Raw genomic sequence first — 21,443 nt, 5'->3', positions numbered from 1 at the left:
ATGCATTGAAAGAAGCACCGGATGCAATGGAATACAGCTGCACATATCATAAGACTGGTCAGAATGACAACAACCAATCGCGCTCTAGCTCGTCCAGCAAGGGTGCACCGAAGTATTGCATCATGCGTTCACAACACAGCTGGGCTGGTGGTAGCTCCAACACTTTGCTGAGATGGGACAGCCACTGCGTATCAAAAATAGCAGCAACAGAATTCCACCAATTAACGCCAAAGTTAATGGAAATCCACCAAAAACACTCAAAAAGAGCAAATGTATCGCTGATAGTATCTTTCCAATCATGGTCTGGAAGCTGCTGACAAATCCAGAACCAACAGCTTTAAGAAAGTGAAGAACGTCCGTAGTGTCAGATGCGTTGAATGTTCTGGCAACCAATTCTCCAAAGTGCTTGGGGAAATTAGTATTTAATAGGGATTGTGTCTCAGCCAATGTTCTTGCTATCTGGAGATTATACATCTCCTTGGCTGATGTCAGAACTACTTGTTTTTGGAATAAAAGCGTCTTTAGTCTGTCAAGCTTTTCAAAATTCACATTAGATGTAGCAAGGTGTGGCCACATTTCTGCTACTCTTATCGCCCGTGTGTGTGCGGGGGGAATAGAACATGGCCACAACAAGTTACTATTTGAGAAACCAAAATTGCGTAGACAATGCCAGGCTTCATGTCGCAGCAGCTTTGTTCGTTCAGAACCACATAACTTTCATTCCAAAGTATATGAAATACTTGATGATTCAAAGGGACAGAAGTACCCTTCAGCTAGCATGCCAAGTTGGCGACCTCGGCGTTGTAAAGGCCGTGCAAGGACACTTGCTTACAGATCACTGAATGACTAACAGTAGTCTCACATTCGTTTCCACTAAGAAATACCTCCATTTCGTCATTCAGACACCTGAAATTGGAAGGCAACTCCCACTCTTCGTGTATGTAACAGTCTCATAACCACTCATAAATGTCTCCAGCAAGATATTTCAAACATTTTGTGAAATGAAAAGTGGATATAAGCAAATTTATAACTCCATGTACTAACCATACCACTGATGGTATTTCTGCCACCTTGAAAGGCAGCTTTTCTAGCTTTTTGATATTAAGCGTTGTGTAAGTAGCTTCCTTCTTAGCCATTTTCTGTTGTTTTCTAGACAAATTAAAAGCAGCAAATAGATTGCTACTGTTAATGTGATTCTAAAGCAAGTGGTAATTTTTCAGAACCTGCAGTGTTCAACCTAGCTGCATAATAGAACACGGCTGACTTTCCCCATGTTGTAAAATGGACATGACATTCTGAATGACATCAGTTGCAGAAGAGATAATATTATTTAGGATATAATTTCTGTTGGGCAAAGTGTTACTGCTATCATTGACAACAGCAAAAGCCTTTTTCATGTTTTCCTTATCTATCTGCCTTAAATTTGCAGCGGCTTCCATTTGCGAAAGCTTCCAGATTTCATTATAAATGGCATAAAGGAATTGTTTACAGCATGGCTTCCTTGGACCTAACAAGAAATCTTGTAAGTCTACTTCCTTTGACAGGTGACTAAGATGTTCCTTCAATACGGCTAAGGTGGAAGAGTGTAACCCTTGTTGGCATAGTTTGCTCACATTATATGTAGTGATAGTACCCAAGTGTTGACCCTGAGACAAAGCAAGGGTCTGGCCAGCTAGTCCTGAAACCCCCTGAGGAATTACCAAAACATGCCTGGCAACTATTTGTGTCCTTTGGCCACAATAGCCATCCGTCAGGACTGGAAAGTGAGGAATTAAAGGTACCATTCTGAACCAAAGCATTCAATACTTCTTCAGTGACATTTAGGAATGTTTGCCAAATATCAAATTTCGTTGGTGTGGGGATATTGAGCGTGTTCATTTCTTTTATTTTTGCTAACCTTGTTTGCTAGACAGTTTCATTCAAAAATATAATTTCTAAGGGGATAAGACATGCTCTAAATAAAGCCTCCATACCATGATTTTTCCCCCAAAAATCATAGCCTTCAACAGCGAGCCCAGAAACAAAGAAATCTGAATAGATTAATTTGGTGTTGGGTACCAGTATATTTCGCATTTTGGATGGTGGTAATTTGAAATAATATTACTCAGCTTTACTAGTGTCATGCCCAGTGAAATATGCAAAACGTATCTATACATGAAATTCCCATAGGTGGAGTTGAATAACGTTCCCATTGTGTACAATTGTAAACTAATCCGTGTTTACTAGCTCGGTGCAGAAAGTAATATCCCCAATGATGATACCAGTACATTTCCCACAATTTGCGGTGTTCAAATACACATCTTCCCTTTGAAAAACAGTGTGGTATTCTAGTTCAGCAAGCATAGAATCAGCTGTCCTAACATCCCAGCCATCGGAAACAACACAAGGTATAATTACATCAGTCAATGATATTTTAAACACATATGAAATCTGAATGGCCTTAGTAGGACCATATATAGCGAAGGGAACTTTATCCCACACGATCGCATCTGGAATCGTAATTGCTGAAAAGGTTCACAAAGAACAAGCCTCTTCTAAATTTATGGGAGGAAAGGTCTGGAGTTAAAATCTCATCCAATGGCTCAATAGCTGCGTGTTCAGGACGATAATGTACATTTATCAAAATAAAGAAAACACTGACAAACTCAATCCACAATAGAAAGGAAAACAATATCAGTAATATCCACAGATAAAACCATGGATAAATTAAATAGTCATTTTAAGATATATCTGCTGTATACTTGAAACAATTTATGTCTCATAATTAGATGAAGTTAAATAAAAGTCATCATTATCAATGAAATAACCAGAAGTAGTCTGTGCAAACACAGGAGCAGATGTACCACTAGTGGATGGACCCACTTCTTGTGAAGGTTCATAGTAGAAGATTCTACCCGTCTGCGTTGAATGGGAGTGGGATAGTTCCATATCTTTGACAGTTATTGACGAAGAAGATGTAACAGGAATCAGCAAAAGCCAATTTTCGTCCCTCTCCATGCTCGAGGAGGCAATTTTAACATTGTTGCTTGTACATGTAGTTGCAGACACGTTTAGTGCTTGTAGAGGTATGTCCTGTTGTGTAGTGAGAGGGGAACAGGTACTACCCAAGGGACCTCTGGGCCCACTGTGCAGAATGGGCCAAATGGTGCAATTTGATGTTGTCAATGGAGACAAACCTATTCCCTCTTGAACCAGGCAGTGGTGGTAGGATGAGAGTTCTGGTACCGTATATTCCCAGATCTGGAACTGGTTCTTTGTAAGACAGACTGAATCCTTTCTTCACAGCAATTATTTTCACAAACCAGATCCCCAACTCTGGGAATCCAGCCTGTAGATGTTGCTGGAGAATCCCTTATTCCCACTGTGGCAGCACAAGCAGATGAACTGTCATCTCAAAATTGTTGTAGTTCCTGTAAAACAGTGACACTTTCATTTATGTCAAACAGTGTGTCTGCCACCTGCATGCCAGGACCATCACGATCGGGGACATACAGATGGATCCTAAACAAGGTTCTCATATATAGCACGCTCTCCCAAGGACCGTCTTGGCAGATTGTTCAGTGCTCACTGGAACCCATAGAGGTGATGAACTATGGCCTGAACCTAATACTCTCGCTGTTAGGGATTGTTTTAGGACTTGGTTTCACCTCTCCACAACACTATTTACCCTGTGGATAATACGGTGAGGAGTAATGGAGATCAACACCCATCGTTCCCATGGTGTCCCTGAATGCCCTAGAGGCAAAGGCAGGACCTTGGTCCGAGTGGAATGATGCAACCACACATGTACCGATAAAGACCAGTAAATCTTTAATAACAGTTCAATCGTCCACTGACCATTGTGGCCATATCCACAGGAATCTAGAACAAGAGTCTACAGCAACTAAGGACTGTTTGTATGCACCATCAGGTTGTAAGGGACCGCAATGGCCCAGGTACACACACTGTAGTGGCCTTTTGGACACTAAGAGGGATGTCTGCGGTGGGCATTTGACATTTGAGCCCTTTATTTGTTGGCAAATGTCACAACAAAGGGCATATTACTTGGTCTGTTTGTATAGACCTGGCCACCAAAAGCATTTCTGTAAAAGAGAGAAATAGTGGCCGCCACTCCTGCATGAGCAGAAGCGACACCCTCATATGATGCTTTGATGAGATCTAATCTCTGGTCTCGGTTGGGAATCACACAATCTCACACCCCTAGAAAGGTTACAAAAGCAACATTTTGTGCACTGCTAGGGATATTTTTTAGGAATGCTTTTGGCAAAGTCTGGCTGTCAGCTGTCAGCCAAGGCTTTCACTGCAACTAGGTGCCTCATTGTCTAACTTCATGTGAGAATGAGTTACTGCAGCAACAGAAGCCATAGCAACTACAGATTTGGCAGCTTCATCCACCAAAGTGTTTCTTACAACATGTACTCCTACATGTTGATGGCCCAATGTCTGTACCACATGAGCCTCCGGTAGTCTATCCTTAAGATCAGCTAGACATCTCCCACAGAGTTCTGTGTTTAATGGTGTTCCCTTTGGAGTCTCTGAACCCATTTACACACCAGTGATTAAGATAATCATTGTAGGGCTGGGCACAGTAATACGAACTATACACTATTAGTGTGCGCTGTTCAGGATCCATATGTTCCAGTGCCAGGATAAGAGCCTTGAGCTCTGCCAGTTGTGCTGTGCAGTCCCTTGGGATCTGCGTGTAGGTATTCTGAGGGGGAAAACACCGTCATCACAAAGCTCACCGGTGCGCAAGCAGCTGAGTATTGATGTTTAGTGCCTACAGCTGGCTGTGCTGAACCATCAGTGTATATGAAAGTTTGGTATTGATCAAGTGGCAAGGTGTTATTAGGTGCGGGGTACTTCTGTTCATATTTGAGAAATTCTTGTGTTTGTGGTATTGGGTCAAACATGTAATCAACATCAGTGGCAGTCAGGGAGATTGCCCATTGAATCCAGTGTGGATGTAGTGCTTTAGTACTACGAATGCTCGCTTTATTGACCGCCTCGAAGGCTGGCACCGGGGTAGCGACAATAATGCGTTTCCTTGGCCAAGTGGCCTTTCCTGAATGACAGCCATCTGTACACCAGTCAGATTTTTTCTGTGGGTGCAAAACGTTGTTCTGCATTTGAGATTTGTATGCTATGGGTAATATGTCACCCTCTTTGAAGGTGACATAGGTAAACACGATGGCACCAGCAATTATTCTGATGGCAACATTTATTTTATTGTCACGGGTGTGTTAAGTGTTTTGCTTCTAGCATATCTTGCTGTAAACCTCTAAGGATGTGTGTGTGTTCAACTGTTCAATGTCTACTTGACAAATCTGGACATATTAAATCATAGAGTGGTTTTATGCGGATAGCATAATCTAGAATATATGTTCTGCCAAAGTTAAAGAAACCAAGTAGTGACTGTAGTTTCTTAATCGTATTTGGTGGTTTCTCTCCAGAAAGTGCGGCCAGGCCGTCATCTGATAGCTCATATCCCCAAAACAGGACACTGAGAAAGACTATCTTTGTTTTCTTGAAATTACATTTCTACCCAGGAGCTGCAAGACCTAAGACGATCTTATCGACCATGGCAAGAAGGATGTCGAGGTCGTCACCTGTGAGATAAGTGTCATCCACATAGGACAACACCGCTGGATCAATATCATGTAATATTGTAATATTGATGTCACTCGGGCTGAAAACAACCCCGGGTTGATCTTATAGCCCTATGGTAGACGACAAAAGCATTTTTGTGAGCCATATGAGAATGCACTTAGGTCATGACTTTCATGGTCTACGTTTTGGCTGAAAAAAAAAAGGTTCTTTTGTATTTCTTGGGCACTATAGTGTTAATAAGTGCATGTTTACTTGTTTAAGTATCTATAATCTAAGACTATTCTATATGAATGGTCTGGTTTTGCAATGGGAAATAACGGGTTATTCATTGCAGAGACCCAGGGCTCAATTACTCCCTGGTACTCGCGTTGTGTAAGAATTTCTCTCACTGGGGCCTTAGCCTCATGTTTAACGGCATATTGAGGTTGAGTCTGAGGTGTGATCCTAATAGGTATTACATCGGAGGGGGGCTGTATCCCACCCTACATGGTTGCAGTATAAAGTGGGTGCCTGCGCTAAAGCCCAGTCAACACCATAGGATTCTTTTACAGTGTCAAGAACAAGAGCTGAGAAAGAAGGCAAAATGACATCTTCTCCATGTGGGAGCTTGCAAACAAATTCAGGTGGCCAGTCTTTTTCTGCCAAAAGGATATCACAATTAAGTTCTTCCCAGAAAATTGCTTCTACAGTGCATTCTATGTCTCCTTTCATTTGGATAATTCTCTCATAAACCCTGTTGGCTGGGGAGATGCGGCTGTCCGTTATTTGCTGTCGCATCCAGATGATCTATCAGATTCTGGTGACATATTGTGACCTCTGCCGCACTTTCTAGCACGTATTGTTCATCAGAAACAAACATTCTCAATGTTGCTGGCATGTTTATCAGATATAGCTGCTTCCTTTTTCTTTTTAAATTGTGGCTTTTGTTGAGGAGATTTGTCCTCCTTATCTGTGGATTGCTGTGAGTCCTTCTTCATCTTCATGTAGTCAGTGCATTGCTCTGACCGACCCACTCTCTCACTCCGTTTATCCAGCGTGTCCTGAAAGGAATGAGAGGGATGTGTATCGGTATATTGGTATCTATCAGGTGTTTTTAATGTCTCTCTATTTCGGAGATTGTATCTCCTTTCAGAGGTCTCCGGAGAGGATAATCTGCTCTCTGACTTCTTTTGTCTTTATCTTGTTTTTGTTTGTCCCAGCATTTTTTTTAGAACCCTCATGTGCTTGTTTATTACTTCCTTAGGGGTGGTACTCTGTATTTGTGGCTTTGTTGGTCTGGCCCTCAGACTATCCTGTCCTATACTTGTATAGGTTTCAGAAATAATATTTGATCGCTTGCGTTCCTGTTGAAGAACCTCCCGGAGCTGCTGGTGGATTGCCAATGCAGCTGCTTCCCCTTTAATGATACTGAGAAAAATTGAGGCGACTGTGTCAAAGTTGCGCATCAGTTTTCATCCCCAAGCCTAGGGCTGGGGCAGTCCCATGTTCATTTTGAATTTAGTTTAACACTTCTGGTAAATTAGCAACTGTCGAAGTACAATGTGTGGTAGTGTAAACTGCAGCAAAGTCTGTACCCCAAGTGGCGCAGTCTTAGACTGTGAAAATTCTATGTTTGTCTTGGGGTCCCGTATGGGGAAACACTGCTTCCAGCTGATTTGTTTTTTGTGCTATCCAGAACGGAATCTTCTACTGTTCCATGGGTGCTTAAACCATGATTGAGTGGACTGTTTGTGGATTAATGCCTGTAACGGCCAATTGTTGAACAACTGGTGCAGCCCTTGCTAGGACGGTGTTTAAAGTTCGCAAAGCAAACTGTACTAATCGTCTGTAAATTGCTACTGCATGCATCAGCCACTTGCATAGCCTGTATGCCAGGATATGGTGTGTATGTGGCAGACATAGGCCAAGTTGATTTGTCATCACTTAGAGGACCCAATCTCACGAGCTGTGTTAAATGTGGTAGGGCGCCATTAAACCAGTTCAGGTTATCTTGATAAGAAAGTGGTATTTCTAGGTGTTGATAAGCTTGGTACTGCTGCAAAACATTTGCTACTCTGTATGTGTGAAAGGCATGTGTATTTGCATTTGTTTCAAGAAAGGTGAGCCAAGAGAGAAATGCTCTTGTTTGGTAAGCTCCATTTGCTTCTACAACAAATGTTACTTCCCCACCCTCATCTGTTAAGCCATGGGCTAGGAGATACTGTGTTAAAGCTTGTCTGCATTTCTATGGAATATTTATGGCATTAGCCATGTTTAATAATAGGTAACGGAGAGTGGAACACCAAATGGGGAGAAATCCTTTTTAAAGTTCAAGCCTAAACAACCTACAATTTAGTTCTCCCCGTTTAACTGAGGAGCTTTGTCCCTAAGACCATGGATGTCTCTGTAAAATTGTTTTTAGGGTACCTGCTGTATGTGAGACAGAGATACTCAGGGCAATTTGTAAATTAGGGCCTAAACACCATCATTGGTGGTTCCATGTCGTGAATGACTCGCCTCTCAGCGGGGCTGCTGGATTAGGAGCAGCAACCCTTTTGTTCGTAGGTGACTGAGTGACTCCTATGCCAGTTAAAATCTGTCTGCCCAAGCCTCGCTCTCTAGCAGTACATCACCCAGACCCTAAGTAGTAAAGGTGATTTCTGGTAGCCTACACACACACACGTAATGAAGGAGATGGAGGGCAGTTCTCTATTTATTGAAAAGACTGCAATTTAGGATAAAATGCATGTACGGCAGTGAGTATGACAATGAAGCAGATTTGTGAGGATAAAAGTGGTAAACATGGAAACCCCCAACATATTGCAATAACATGAAATATGCAATTCCTAGTAATGAGGCCTAAAACCTACCCTAAAGTGAGAGCTGGGCATGATAATCCTAATCTGCCAGTACAGTATCCATGAGAAATTCCCCCAACCCAGTTACCTTGGGATGAGATCTACCCCTTAGTCTACAGATCAGGAATTGTAGAGATACAAGGCTTAGATTTGCTGTAAAGTAGTGTGGAGCCTAGATGTTGTATCCTGGTGGAACCCCCTCTAACGACCTTGGTTTTGTGAGGTGTTTTTACAAGGCACATGTTATTGTTTGTGCAGGAATCCTGACACAATTATTTACCTAAACATCAGATTGTGTGTGCAAACTTGTGTCTGCAATTACATAACAAATACCTGCTATGTTCACAGTCTGTTCTTGTCAACGTAAAACAAAAGGAAGATGTTGACATTACCCACATACAGTGATAATGACACTTTCTCAGAATGACACTGATTGTGAAAATTAAAACATTTCTCTAAAATGCACACATCTGCAGGGAGTGCTAAAAGGAAATAAATAATTAAATAGAATAAAAAAGAGCATGATAAATAGGACATAGGGGACTATGTAAAAGTGCAACACATCCACAAGCTAAACTATCTCCAGTGCCCAGGAAGGGAACTAAAATGAACCCTCGACAGTGGCGGTCACCACTAGGCAGTTATAGTTATAAATAGGGATTTTGAACAGCGATAGCGCCCACACTACTGGATGTGATTACACCAAATTTGGCAGGAAGGTAGCTCTTTGTCCAGAAAGAGGCCTTTTTGTTATTTGGTGTAAATCCATCCATTAGTTTTAGAGAAACTGAAGACAATCCATATTTGTATATATATAGGGATGCAAAGGCTTTGTGACCCCTCCCCGTCTTGTGCTGCGATTTGATTGGCTGTCACACTTCAACAAGTAAGTGTTGGCAGCCATGTTGGGACTCTACTTCAACTCCCGCGCTTCGTAATTCTGAAGCCCTGGGGTGGGCCAAGTCCCTGGGGCATTGTTAATTTTCATCCAGGGGTGCCTCCCACGCCTGCAGTCCAGGGGACCCCCACCTTGCCGGGGCTTTAATGTAAATCTATGGCAGGGGTCGCGCTGCCCCACCAGCAGCCCCGGGGATCACCACCTCCCTGGGGCTTTAATGTGAATCTATGCAGGGGGCTGCCCAGCTCCCCCACAGCCCGAAGACCTCCACCTCCCCGGGGCTTAAATCTTATTCTATTCCCCCACGGTCCACAACACTGTGAATGGGTGCCCAGGTGGGCACTCAGCTCACATGGCCAGGCCCCGGGAGATGGGGTCCCCAGTGCATGGATTGGCCCTTGGGAGGGGGGCCATCCAGCCCCCCGCCCTAAAAAGAAAAAAATGAGGCCTGAGCCCCAGGGGATGGGGTCCACGGGGTCAAGATCAGCCTTGGGATGGGGGGTGGCCCCTCCCTTATAAAATATATAGGCCCTGTGGTGAACACCTGCTGCGCAGGGTTGGGTGGTAGAGGGGTTGGCTGAAGGGCCTGGCCTCAGGCCGAGCTCTGCGGCCAACTGTCACGGAGCACAGCCAAAGGCTGTGCGCTGTGGTGACTGGATTAATGTCTATTAATGAAAATTACTTTACGTTTAAAAAGAAAAAGTAGAAACTCACTGAAAAAAACAAAGGTTAGAGGGATGTTACTTTTAGGACATAGAATTATAAAAAACATGGAAATTAACATAAAAAAACAGGGACTTTGTAGTTAGGCTCACATTTTGAACATAACAAACCAAAGAAATGTACCTGTTATAGTTAGAGTTATCTCAAGTAACTATAACTCGCGCCCTAAAGTAACTTACTTGCGCCCTCACCGCGCACTGCTAATTACCCCACAAATTACGGCGCTGAGGACCTTTTTGATAGCATAATTGATAATATCAATGAAATATTTGCAGTACATTTTTTGATGAAAAAACTGTGCATGGCAGGGGTGAGAGTTATAGTTACCTTAGGACACAAGTTTTAGTTACTTGAGATAACTCGAACTATAACAGGTGAACTTCTGTGGTTTGGTACGTTTAAAATGTGAGCCGAACTAGAACGTCCCAGTGACCTTTGTTTTTTTAAGAGATATTTATACACACATACACTCAATAGCCCGGACAAATGGCAGGGTACCCACCCTCTCACCTTGCGTCTCAAGTCCTTGTTGAACTCGTGGATCTCAACCATGGAATCCAGTGTGGGGTTATTTGCCAAAAGACCGCCGTCAAGGAAGCGACCATTGGGTCGAAAATAGGTGGGTGCTGCACCACTGGAACGAGCTGCCCGCCAGACTAGCTGATCTGTGAATGGAGACGAGAGGTAGGATGAGGTAAGAGCGCAACATGGGGCCCCACACACACACAGCCCTATCAATGTACCTCAGCCCTAACCTGCAGCATCCCTATGCACGGGTCCACATACAGATCTTACTGCAGTGTAAGAAAGTTAAGTTCAGTCTGAACTGTCTGCATACTTTTATAGGAATCATACAGAGGTTTTGCACAAATGTAGCCAGTAATGTAATATCGAATGGGCCACGACCAGAGGCCTTCACCCTCCAAAATAGGTCTTTAGTCAATTAGTATTGCAAACTTAGCAGAATGGGAAACTAGTGTACACAGCAACAAACTTGTTTTGTGTCTTTTACTAACAAGAAACATTTATATCCTATGTACAACACAACTGAAGGAGTGTGCAATCATTATAATTACCAGCACACAGATTACCACCACACTGGCTGACAAAGTGTACGTGTATTTTGAATGGGCTAGCTCATGAGTGGAAGTATGGTCTTCACTACAGTTGGTGAGTTACTGGACTGAAGGTGTGGCAATTTTGTTGAAGATGGCTCTATTACTGGGCTTGGGTTATACACTAAAGTAGTGAAGGCCTAAGTGTAATGGTATTCTTGCAGTTTGGTGAATATATGCATCGGTCGGCCTAGGATTGGCGATGTGCTTTTACAGGGCCTAGCTTACACTTAGGGTGGTGATGTACACAAGTACTGCCGCTCTTTTATAGGGCTGTATCTATGTTAAGGAGGGATGACCTAATTGTATTAATACTCTTGCAAAAGAGTTGGATCAATGCTCAGGATGGTGGCAGGCTAATGGAAAAATTATTGTATGGTGTTAACGTACGCTCGGGGGCTGTGATGGGCTGGAATGTAGCAACTCTGTGGTATGGTGGCTCCTTCCCAGTCTGCGGTGGATCGTAGTTCCGAAACAAATGCAGCTCAGCAGGATGTCGGTCTGCCAGCACCCCTGTCACCATCACCCTAGAGGGATTAAAGACAGCCTTAGAGACATACGTTCCTTCTGTTAAGGCTACATAATACATGAAGTCAGCAGGGCCTCCCCCAGTTTAAGGACAGTGAACAATGTGCCCTGCAAAAGTGCTAGGGAAACCATCCGCAAGGTAGTTTTAAGCATATAGTATGTCAGGAGGGCAAAACAGATGAATGAGACTACACAAACGTGAGGTCTAGGTAACCAATACAGCAGTGTATAGGATTCGCAGATCATGGGGCTCACACCTCAGACAGAAAGTAATGGACAGAAGATCCCTGTGCAGAGCCAGCCCTGACGTGTAAGTGCTGATTTGCATTGCGTCATGGAGGGATCGGTCACCAGGTGCTAATGTTTAAGCAAAATGTGAGATTAATTCAAAGAGCACTTATCCTGTGCTAGTGGATAAAAACGTGCTATGAATTTTGGAACTATAGAAACTATTTAAAATACACTGGCAACAAACAGTTTCTACGATGAAGCTAACAGAGCCACACAAATGATATCTACTACCCCAGTGCAGGAAATGGCATGATAGAAGCTTCAAACTTGGTAGAGGAAAGCAGAAGAGATCCAATTTCAATGACAAATTCTACACTAACTGCCAGAAATCTGAGATGAAAACAATAGAATGACACTGATGTTAACATCGAAATTGGATTGCGATGTTGACCGGACAGATTTATTTTGAGGATAGTTACGAAGAATGTGTTCAAAAGTTTGTCCAAATTGTCATCCAAAATGTGCTTTAAAAGAAGAGCATTTAGTCAACAAGTTTATCCACGTAGAGACAACAATCCAGTTAGTATGTATGCACATCTTGTAAACCAAAGACTTTGAAGAATAAGGAGAAGCACTGGTTAGCACATTGAGCTATGTAGCTATATTGCCTATAAAGAAAACGTTACTTATTCGTAATATTAGTTCCGCATTGTAGAAATTGCCATTGAAATCATAAACATGAGAATAACACATTGCTGCCTGCCTGGATCCCAGAGTACTTTTCACAGATCTATTGTCCACTGAAATATTAAGCCAGGGTGCCAGTGCCCATACGTGAACAACACCTTTAAGGAGCCTTTCACAGCAGTGGGTTAACAACACATGTTGGGAGCCCACCTGCAAGATATGCGGAAGCCCCCCACCCATCAGTAGGGGCTGAAGGGGCCCCCTCCAGAATGTATGAACCTGCGGCGCCCCTGCACCATAGGGGCTGTTGGGGCCTCTGTTATGCCCTGGTGTCAGAAGCAAATTTTGTTCCTGAAAATAATCTGTCAAACTACAACAAATATCAGGTTTCAAGCCTGTATTCCAAAATGTATGCTACAATAAAGGGAAGGAAGTATAAAATGGTAAGGAAAAAATATAGCCTCATAGGCTTACATTGAAAACTGTGAAACAATGACCTGTACCTTTTGGTTTCAGCATCTTACTCAACCCATGGTGCATTGCACTGCTAGTTACCTCACCGAACCAGATATTTTATTTAACATAAAACTGCCTGTGTGTCTTAAGCTGTTGTTAGCAAGATTTACATGCTTGAATTATTCCCCATAGTCGAGATGGAAGTCCCCAGTACTTTATAATAATAATGCTATGTTAAGCATAGAATATGAAGGCCCTAGGCCCTTCCATTTTGTAATATATCAAAGTCAATCTAATAAAGAGACCAAACGTAGGTTTCAGCCAATCAGACTGCTTTGCCCTCTAGAATACTCCTGTGAAAAACTACAGTCCTTCAGACTTTTCAAAGCACGAGTGTAGGAGAACCACTTTTAGTGAGAGAAGGGTGAGCTTTCCAAGATAGGAGGGTGAGTCGCATGTGAATCTATGAAAGATTCCAATACTGCAGAATGAAAATGTCACTTACCCAGTGTACATCTGTTCGTGGCATCAGTCGCTGAGATTCACATGGTATGCATGAGCTCGCCATCTGGTGTTGGGTCGGAGTGTTACAAGTTGTTTTTCTTCGAAGAAGTGTTTTCGAGTCACGGGACCGAGTGACTCCTCCTTCTGTGCTCATTGCGCATGGGCGTCGACTCCATCTTCGATTGTTTTCCCCGCAGAGGGTGAGGTAGGAGTTGTACTATAGTAATAGTGCCCGCGCAATGAAAAATGTAAGTATGTACCTATTAAAGGATTAAATAATATATATACAAATGTACAAAATTGAAGGTAACTTCTGAACTGCTACAGGCTTCCGGGGAGGTGGGTGGGTCCATGTGAATCTCAGCGACTGATGCCACGAACAGATGTACACTGGGTAAGTGACATTTTCAGTTCGATGGCATCTGTCGCTGTAGATACACATGGTATGCATAGACTAGTAAGCAGTTAGTTCCCCATAAGCGGTGGTTTAGCCTGTAGGAGTAGAAGTTGTCTGAAATAGAGTTCTTAATACAGCTTGACCTACTGTAGCTTGTTGTGCGGATAGCACATCTATACAGTAGTGTTTGGTGAATGTGTGAGGCGTAGACCAAGTGGCTGCCTTACATATTTCCTGCATTGGGATGTTTCCTAAAAAGGCCATTGAAGCACCTTTTTTCCTTGTTGAATGTGCCCTGGGAGTAATGGGCAGTTGTCTTTTTGCTTTAAGGTAGCAGATTTGGATGCATTTAACTATCCATCTGGCTATACCTTGTTTTGATATTGGGTTACCTGCATGAGGTTTTTGGAATGCAATAAATAGCTGTTTAGTTTTTCTGATGTTTTTTGTTCTGTCAATGTAGTACATTAATGCTCTCTTGACATCTAATGTATGTAGTGCTCTTTCAGCCACAGAATCTGGCTGTGGGAAAAAAACTGGTAGTTCTACCGTTTGATTTAGATGGAATGGTGAAATAACTTTTGGTAAAAATTTTGGATTAGGTCGTAGGACGACCTTATTTTTATGTATTTGTATAAAAGGCTCTTGTGTTGTGAACGCTTGAATTTCACTTACTCTTCTTAGAGATGTAATGGCGATGAGAAAGGCAACTTTCCAGGTTAGGAATTGTATTCCGCAAGAGTGCATGGGTTCGAAAGGTGGGCCCATGAGTCTTGTTAGAACCACGTTTAGGTTCCATGAAGGAACAGGTGGTGTTCTTGGTGGTATAATTCTTTTAAGCCCTTCTATGAATGCTTTGATAACTGGTATCCTATACAAGGAAGTTGAATAGGTAGTTTGCAGGTATGCAGATATTGCTGCAAGGTGTATTTTAATAGAAGAGAAGGCTAGCTTTGCTTTTTGTAAATGGAGCAAGTAATTTACTATATGTTTTGGAGTTGCGTCTAGTGGTTGTATCTGATTATGATGGCAGTACCAAACAAATCTTTTCCACTTACTTGCGTAGCAGTGTCTAGTGGATGGCCTTCTGGCCTGCTTTATGACTTCCATACACTCTTGGCTAAGTTGTAAGTGTCCGAATTCTAGGATTTCAGGAGCCAGATTGCTAGATTCAGCGATGCTGGGTCCGGGTGTCTGATCTGTTGGTTGTGTTGCGGTAACAGATCTGGTTTGTTGGGCAGTTTGATGTGTGGTACTACAGACAGATCTAGCAGTGTTGTGTACCAGGGTTGTCTTGCCCAAGTTGGTGCTATTAAAATGAGTTTGAGTTTGTTTTGACTCAATTTGTTTACTAGGTAAGGAAGGAGAGGGAGAGGAGGAAAAGCGTAAGCAAATATTCCTGACCAGTTCATCCATAGGGCATTGCCTTGGGATTGCTTGTGTGGGTATCTGGACGCGAAGTTTTGGCATTTTGCGTTCTCTTTTGTTGCAAATAAGTCTATTTGTGGTGTTCCCCAGAGTGTGAAGTAGGTGTTCAGAATCTGTGGGTGGATTTCCCATTCGTGGACTTGCTGGTGATCTCGAGAGAGATTGTCTGCCAGCTGATTCTGGATCCCCGGAATAAACTGTGCTATTAGACCAATTTGATGGTGGATTGCCCACTTCCATATTTTTTGAGCTAACAAGCTTAACTGCGTTGAATGTGTTCCTCCTTGTTTGTTTAGATAATACATCGTTGTCATGTTGTCTGTTTTGACAAGGATGTATTTGTGGGTTATGATTGGTTGGAAAGCTTTTAGTGCTTGAAAAACTGCTAATAATTCTAGATGATTTATATGCAGTTTTGTTTGATGTATGTTCCATTGTCCTCTTATGTTGTGTTGATTGAGATGTGCTCCCCACCCTGTCATGGAAGCATCTGTTGTTATTACGTACTGTGGCACTGGGTCTTGGAAAGGCCGCCCTATGTTTAAATTTATACTGTTCCACCATAGAAGCGAGAGGTAAGTTTGGCGGTCTAGCAACACCAGATCTAGAAGGTGACCCTGTGCTTGAGACCACTGTGAGGCTAGGCACTGTTGTAAGGGCCTCATGTGCAGTCTTGCGTTTGGGACAATGGCTATGCATGAGGACATCATGCCTAGGAGCTGTAGTATTGTTCTTGCTTGTATTGTTTGGTTTGGAGACATGTGTTGAATGACCCTGTTGAAATTGTGGATCCTTTGTGGAGTTGGCGTTGCTACTCCTTTTGTCGTGTCTATTATGGCTCCTAGATATTGCTGTACTTTGCTTGGCAGAATGTTTGATTTTGCAAAGTTGACGGTGAACCCTAGTTTGTAGAGGGTTTGTATGACTTGATTTGTGTGGTTTGAGCATTGTGTGAGCGAACTGGTTTTGATTAGCCAGTCGTCTAGATACGGGAACACATGTATTTGCTGCCTTCTGATGTGTGCAGCGACTACTGCTAGGCATTTTGTGAACACTCTTGGAGCGGTTGTTAAACCAAAAGGCAATACTTTGAATTGGTAATGTATTCCTTTGAATACAAACCTTAGATATTTCCTGTGTGATTGATGTATTGGTATATGGAAATATGCGTCCTTGAGGTCTAGGGTTGTCATGTAGTTGTGTTTTTTGAGCAATGGTAACACTTCTTGTAGTGTGACCATGTGAAAGTGGTCTGATTTGATGAATGTGTTTACTACTCTGAGGTCTAGAATTGGTCTCAGTGTTTCGTCCTTTTTTGGTATCAAGAAGTACAGTGAATAAACTCCTGTGTTTATTTGTGTGCTTGGTACTAATTCTATTGCATTTTTTTGCAGTAGTGCTTGAACTTCTATCTCTAGAAGCTGTGAATGGTATTTTGATAAATTTTGTGATTTTGGTGGTATGTCTGGAGGGAATTGCAGGAATTCTATGCAATAACCATGTTGGATAATTGCTAGGACCCATGTGTCTGTAGTTATTTTGTCCCATGCTTCGTAATATTGACGTATCCTCCCCCCCACTGGTGTTGTGTGGGAGGGGTGAGTGACGTGTGAGTCACTGCTTGTTGGTAGTGGTTTTGGGGCTTTGAAATCTTCCCCTATTCCTAGGGAATTGCCCCCCTCTATACTGGCCCCGAAAACCTCCCCTGTACTGTCCCTGGTAGGTGGGCGGTGCGGACTGTGAGGTGCTAGCTTGTGTGGCCTGACCCCGAAACCCTCCTCTAAAAGGTGTTTTGCGGAAGGTGTTATAAGATCCTCTGCTCTGCGGGGAGTAGAGTGCGCCCATGGCTTTGGCAGTGTCAGTGTCCTTCTTGAGCTTTTCTATGGCTGTGTCGACCTCCGGACCGAACAGAAGTTTTTCATTTACTGGCATGTTAAGCACTGCCTGCTGAATTTCTGGCTTGAATCCAGACGTTCTGAGCCATGCGTGCCTACGGATGGTAACCAACGTATTAATGGTCCTTGCGGCCGTGTCTGCTGCATCCATGGAGGAGCGTATTTGATTGTTGGAAATGTTTTGACCCTCCTCAACAACCTGTTTTGCTCTTTTTTGCAGATCTTTTGGGAGATGTTCAATGAGATGCTGCATCTCATCCCAGTGGGCTCTGTCGTATCGCGCTAGCAGCGCTTGTGAATTTGCGATGCGCCACTGGTTTGCTGCTTGGACCGCAACCCTCTTCCCGGCTGCATCGAACTTCCTGCTTTCTTTATCTGGGGGAGGTGCATCCCCAGAAGTGTGTGAATTTGCCCGTTTTCTGGCAGCCCCTACCACCACAGAATCTGGTGGCAGCTGAGAGGTGATGAATACAGGGTCCGTAGGAGGCGCCTTATACTTTTTGTCCACCCTAGGCGTCACTGCCCTACTTTTAACTGGCTCCTTGAAAATGTCCTTTGCATGGCGTAGCATGCCTGGGAGCATCGGCAGGCTTTGGTAGGAGCTGTGGGTTGAAGAGAGGGTGTTAAATAAAAAATCATCCTCTACTTGTTCAGAGTGTAGTTCCACATTATGGAATAGTGCTGCTCTAGCCACCACTTGTGAGTAGGCTGTGCTGTCTTCCGGTGGTGATGGCCTAGTTGGGTATGTGTCTGGGCTGTTATCAGACACTGGTGCGTCGTACAAGTCCCACGCATCCTGATCTTGGTCATTGTGGCTCATGGCGGTGTGAGCTGGCGAATGTGACGGGGTGTAAGTTGGTGAAGCCGGAGTTACAGGTGGAGGCGAGGGAGGAGGTGTTACCTTTTGTGCTGTTTGTTGCTGAGGAGTAAACTGAAGCGTTCTCTTTCGTTTGACAGGTGGAAGGGTACTGATCTTCCCAGTCCCCTGCTGAATAAAGATACGCTTTTGCGTGTGATCCACGTCAGTGGATTGCAGTTCTTGTTCAAATCTATGTTTCTTCATTTGTGAAGACATAGAATGCTCTTCAGTATAGGAGCCTGAAACAGGGTCTGATGTCGCTTTTTTCGGCTCCGAAAACCCTGTTGATTGTTTTTTCGGCTCTGAGGTAACCTTCCTCTTTTTCTGTGCCGAAAATTCTTGGCCTCTATGGTCTTCGGCGCCACTGTCTCGGCGTCGATCCGTGTCGACACCGAACTCTCGGTGTCGATGCTTCTGTTTAGCACTCTCTCGGTCCCGAGGAGGCTGCGTGCCGGTGTCTCGACCGAAGTCGGACGATCTCGACACTGAATGGGCCTTTTTCGGTGCCGATTGTTGGTCACCGAGAATTTGGGTGGAGCCATGGCCGGTTGGCAGTGGCGTCCCCTGGGCCTTCTTTCCTTTTTTAAGTTCTGATCTCGACGTCACAGTTTTTGTAGAGTCTAGCTCGTCAGAGTCTGAATCCTGGATGGAAAAGGATTCCTCCTGTTCCTCTTCTGTCTCGAACTGTCGACGCTCCTTTGGCGTGGACGCCATCTGCAGTCTTCTCGCTCGACGGTCGCGCAGAGTTTTTCGGGACCGGAACGCCCGACAGGCCTCACAGGATTCTTCGCTGTGCTCGGGTGACAGGCACAGGTTACAGACCGAGTGTAGGTCTGTATAAGGATATTTGTTGTGGCATTCGGGGCAGAATCGAAACGGGGTCCGTTCCATCAGCGTTGTTCTCCACGCGGTCGGGCCGACTAGGCCCCGACGGGGTGCCGAAATCTACCCCGAAGGGCACCGAAGCGCTTCGATGTTCAACGCGTCGTCGTATGTGTCTATCTCGAACCGGATCGCAACGATACCGTCGAAAATCTTCCGTTTTCAGCTATCTTTCCGTTCCGAAACCCGGAGCGACAGGAACACGTCCGAACCCGATGGCGGAAAGAAAACAATCGAAGATGGAGTCGACGCCCATGCGCAATGAGCACAGAAGGAGGAGTCACTCGGTCCCGTGACTCGAAAACACTTCTTCGAAGAAAAACAACTTGTAACACTCCGACCCAACACCAGATGGCGAGCTCATGCATACCATGTGTATCTACAGCGACAGATGCCATCGAACCTATAGTTACAGGTTAGTATCTTATTTTCTTACTCCAGTATTATAATCTTTCATAGATCCACATGCTTGAATCAGGGTATATAGCACCAGTGAAGCACATTGTAACCTAAATAGTAAACATACACTTCTATAGAGGTATACACATACAGATATATACTAGAAGATATACACAGCTGGAGGCATATAACAAGTTATGTGGCTAAACATATGCAAGTATCCCAATATGTAAAACAAAAATGAGAAAAGTTAAACAATGTGCGGAACTAGTAAGAGGATGGTGGGAAGAAAGAGATAGCTCACCTTTATTGGAATAAATGTCTGTAGCACTGCTTGATCCACTGCTATATGACCCTGAGGTATTGAGTCCAAGCAGAAGTGCTGCGTAAAGGTGTGCCTAATCTTCCAGGTGGCTGCTCTGCAAATGTCCTAAAGTTGCACACCAGCAATTAGTGCTATTGAGGTTGACATAGTTCTTGTAGAGTGAGCATGTACTGATGTCTGCAACGGTTTTCCTGGTGCCTGGTGACAGAAGTGAATTGCACTAGATATCCACCTAGCAATGCTCTGCTGGGAAAGGGGATACCCTTTCCGTGGTGCACTGTAAGCCACAAATATCTGGTTAGACTTACAAAAACATTTGGTTTTGTCTAGATAAAACTTTAGGCCTCACTTGAAGTCCAAAGAATGAAGAGCCTTTTCAGCCGGTGTTGTAGGGTCCGGAAAGAACGTCTTCAAGATTACCAATTCAATGAGGTGAAAGTCTGAAGGGACTTTAGGAATAAACTTTGGGTTTGTGCAAAGGATTACCCTATCATCCCTTGAAAGAAGGGTTTCTGAAAGGTGAGGGCTTCAATCTCCCTGACCCGTCTGGCAGAAGTCAGAGACACAAGGAGAGTAACCTTTGAGTAAAGGAATTTTATATCAGCCCTGTGAATAGCTTCAAATGGGTGCTCCATGAGCTGTGTTAGCACAGTGTTCAGTTGCCAAGATGGGGGAGGAGGTCTGACTGGTGGGAAAACTAAACAAACCCTGAAGGAACTGCTTGACAATTCATGCAGACCATAATGATGGTTGTGTGGCTGATCACCTGAACTGGGACAGAGCCGCCAAATGAACTCTATTGAATGCATTAGCCAATCCTGAGCGTACCAACTGCAGTAGATATGGAAGGATCTCTTCAGGTGACTAGGAAAGCGAATGTACCTGCAAAAGTTGGCACCATATACAAAATCTTTTCCACTTATGACAATAGGTTTTGTTTGTACTGTCCACCGGGGCTCTGGCAAGTATGTCCCTACAATCGGGAGAGATGTTTAAGTGGGCAAATTTATTGTGCTCAGGAGCCAAGCTGATAAGTGAAGAGACTCTGGATTCGGGTGCAACACTTGGCCCATGCTCACTGTTAGGAGAAAAGTCCTTGTTCTGAGCTAGATGTGAGGTCTGTCCGAAAGGAGAAGTAGCTCTGTAAACCAGTGCTGGCTAGGCCACGTTGGAGCTTTTAGGATTACCCTGCAAGGTTTGCTCTTAATTTTTGTGAGAACCTTTGGAATGAAGGGAATGGTCGGAAAGGTGTAAGCAAAGATTCCGGCCCCCGCAATTGAAAATGCATTTCGCCATGATCCCGGATGGTGATGCCAGCTTGCAAAGAACCTGCATTTCCTGTAATGGGGGTTTGCAAAGAGGTTGAGATTCAGTTTGCCCCAATGTGAGAAAACTTGATTGAGGATTTCCTGATCCAATTTTCACTCATGGAAAGATGTCTTTAGTCTGCTGAGAGTGTCCGGTATCGTATTCTGCTTTCCTGGGATGCGCTCAGCTCGTAGATGCACTCTGAGATGGATGGACCAATTTCAGATGTCTTGTGACTCCGAGAGTGGAGAAGTGATCTTGTGCTGCCTTGTCTCTTTAAACAGTGCAACGTGGTTGTATTGTCTGTAAGTATCAGAACTGCGGAGATCCTTGTCCTTGGAAGGAAAGCCTTAACATCCAC

General features: G+C 43.8%; 1 protein-coding gene across 4 annotated transcripts in view; it reads right to left on the bottom strand.

The window, feature by feature from the left end:
- Positions 1-21,443, bottom strand: part of PLA2G6 (phospholipase A2 group VI) — a 317,414-nt gene that overhangs the window by 52,189 nt on the left and 243,782 nt on the right. For all 4 annotated transcript variants that reach the window (XM_069231334.1, XM_069231337.1, XM_069231335.1 and 1 more), the window contains 2 exons: positions 11,574-11,710; positions 10,579-10,733 (listed from right to left, as the gene is read on the bottom strand). In XM_069231334.1, the coding sequence (XP_069087435.1) occupies positions 10,579-10,733; positions 11,574-11,710 (292 nt within the window). The remainder of the gene's footprint in view (positions 1-10,578; positions 10,734-11,573; positions 11,711-21,443) is intronic.

Source organism: Pleurodeles waltl, chromosome 4_2 (assembly GCF_031143425.1).
Source record: "Pleurodeles waltl isolate 20211129_DDA chromosome 4_2, aPleWal1.hap1.20221129, whole genome shotgun sequence".
Lineage (NCBI taxonomy): Eukaryota > Metazoa > Chordata > Amphibia > Caudata > Salamandridae > Pleurodeles > Pleurodeles waltl.
Note: the sequence above shows the minus strand (reverse complement) of the source record. Positions and strands in the feature narration are given on the sequence as shown.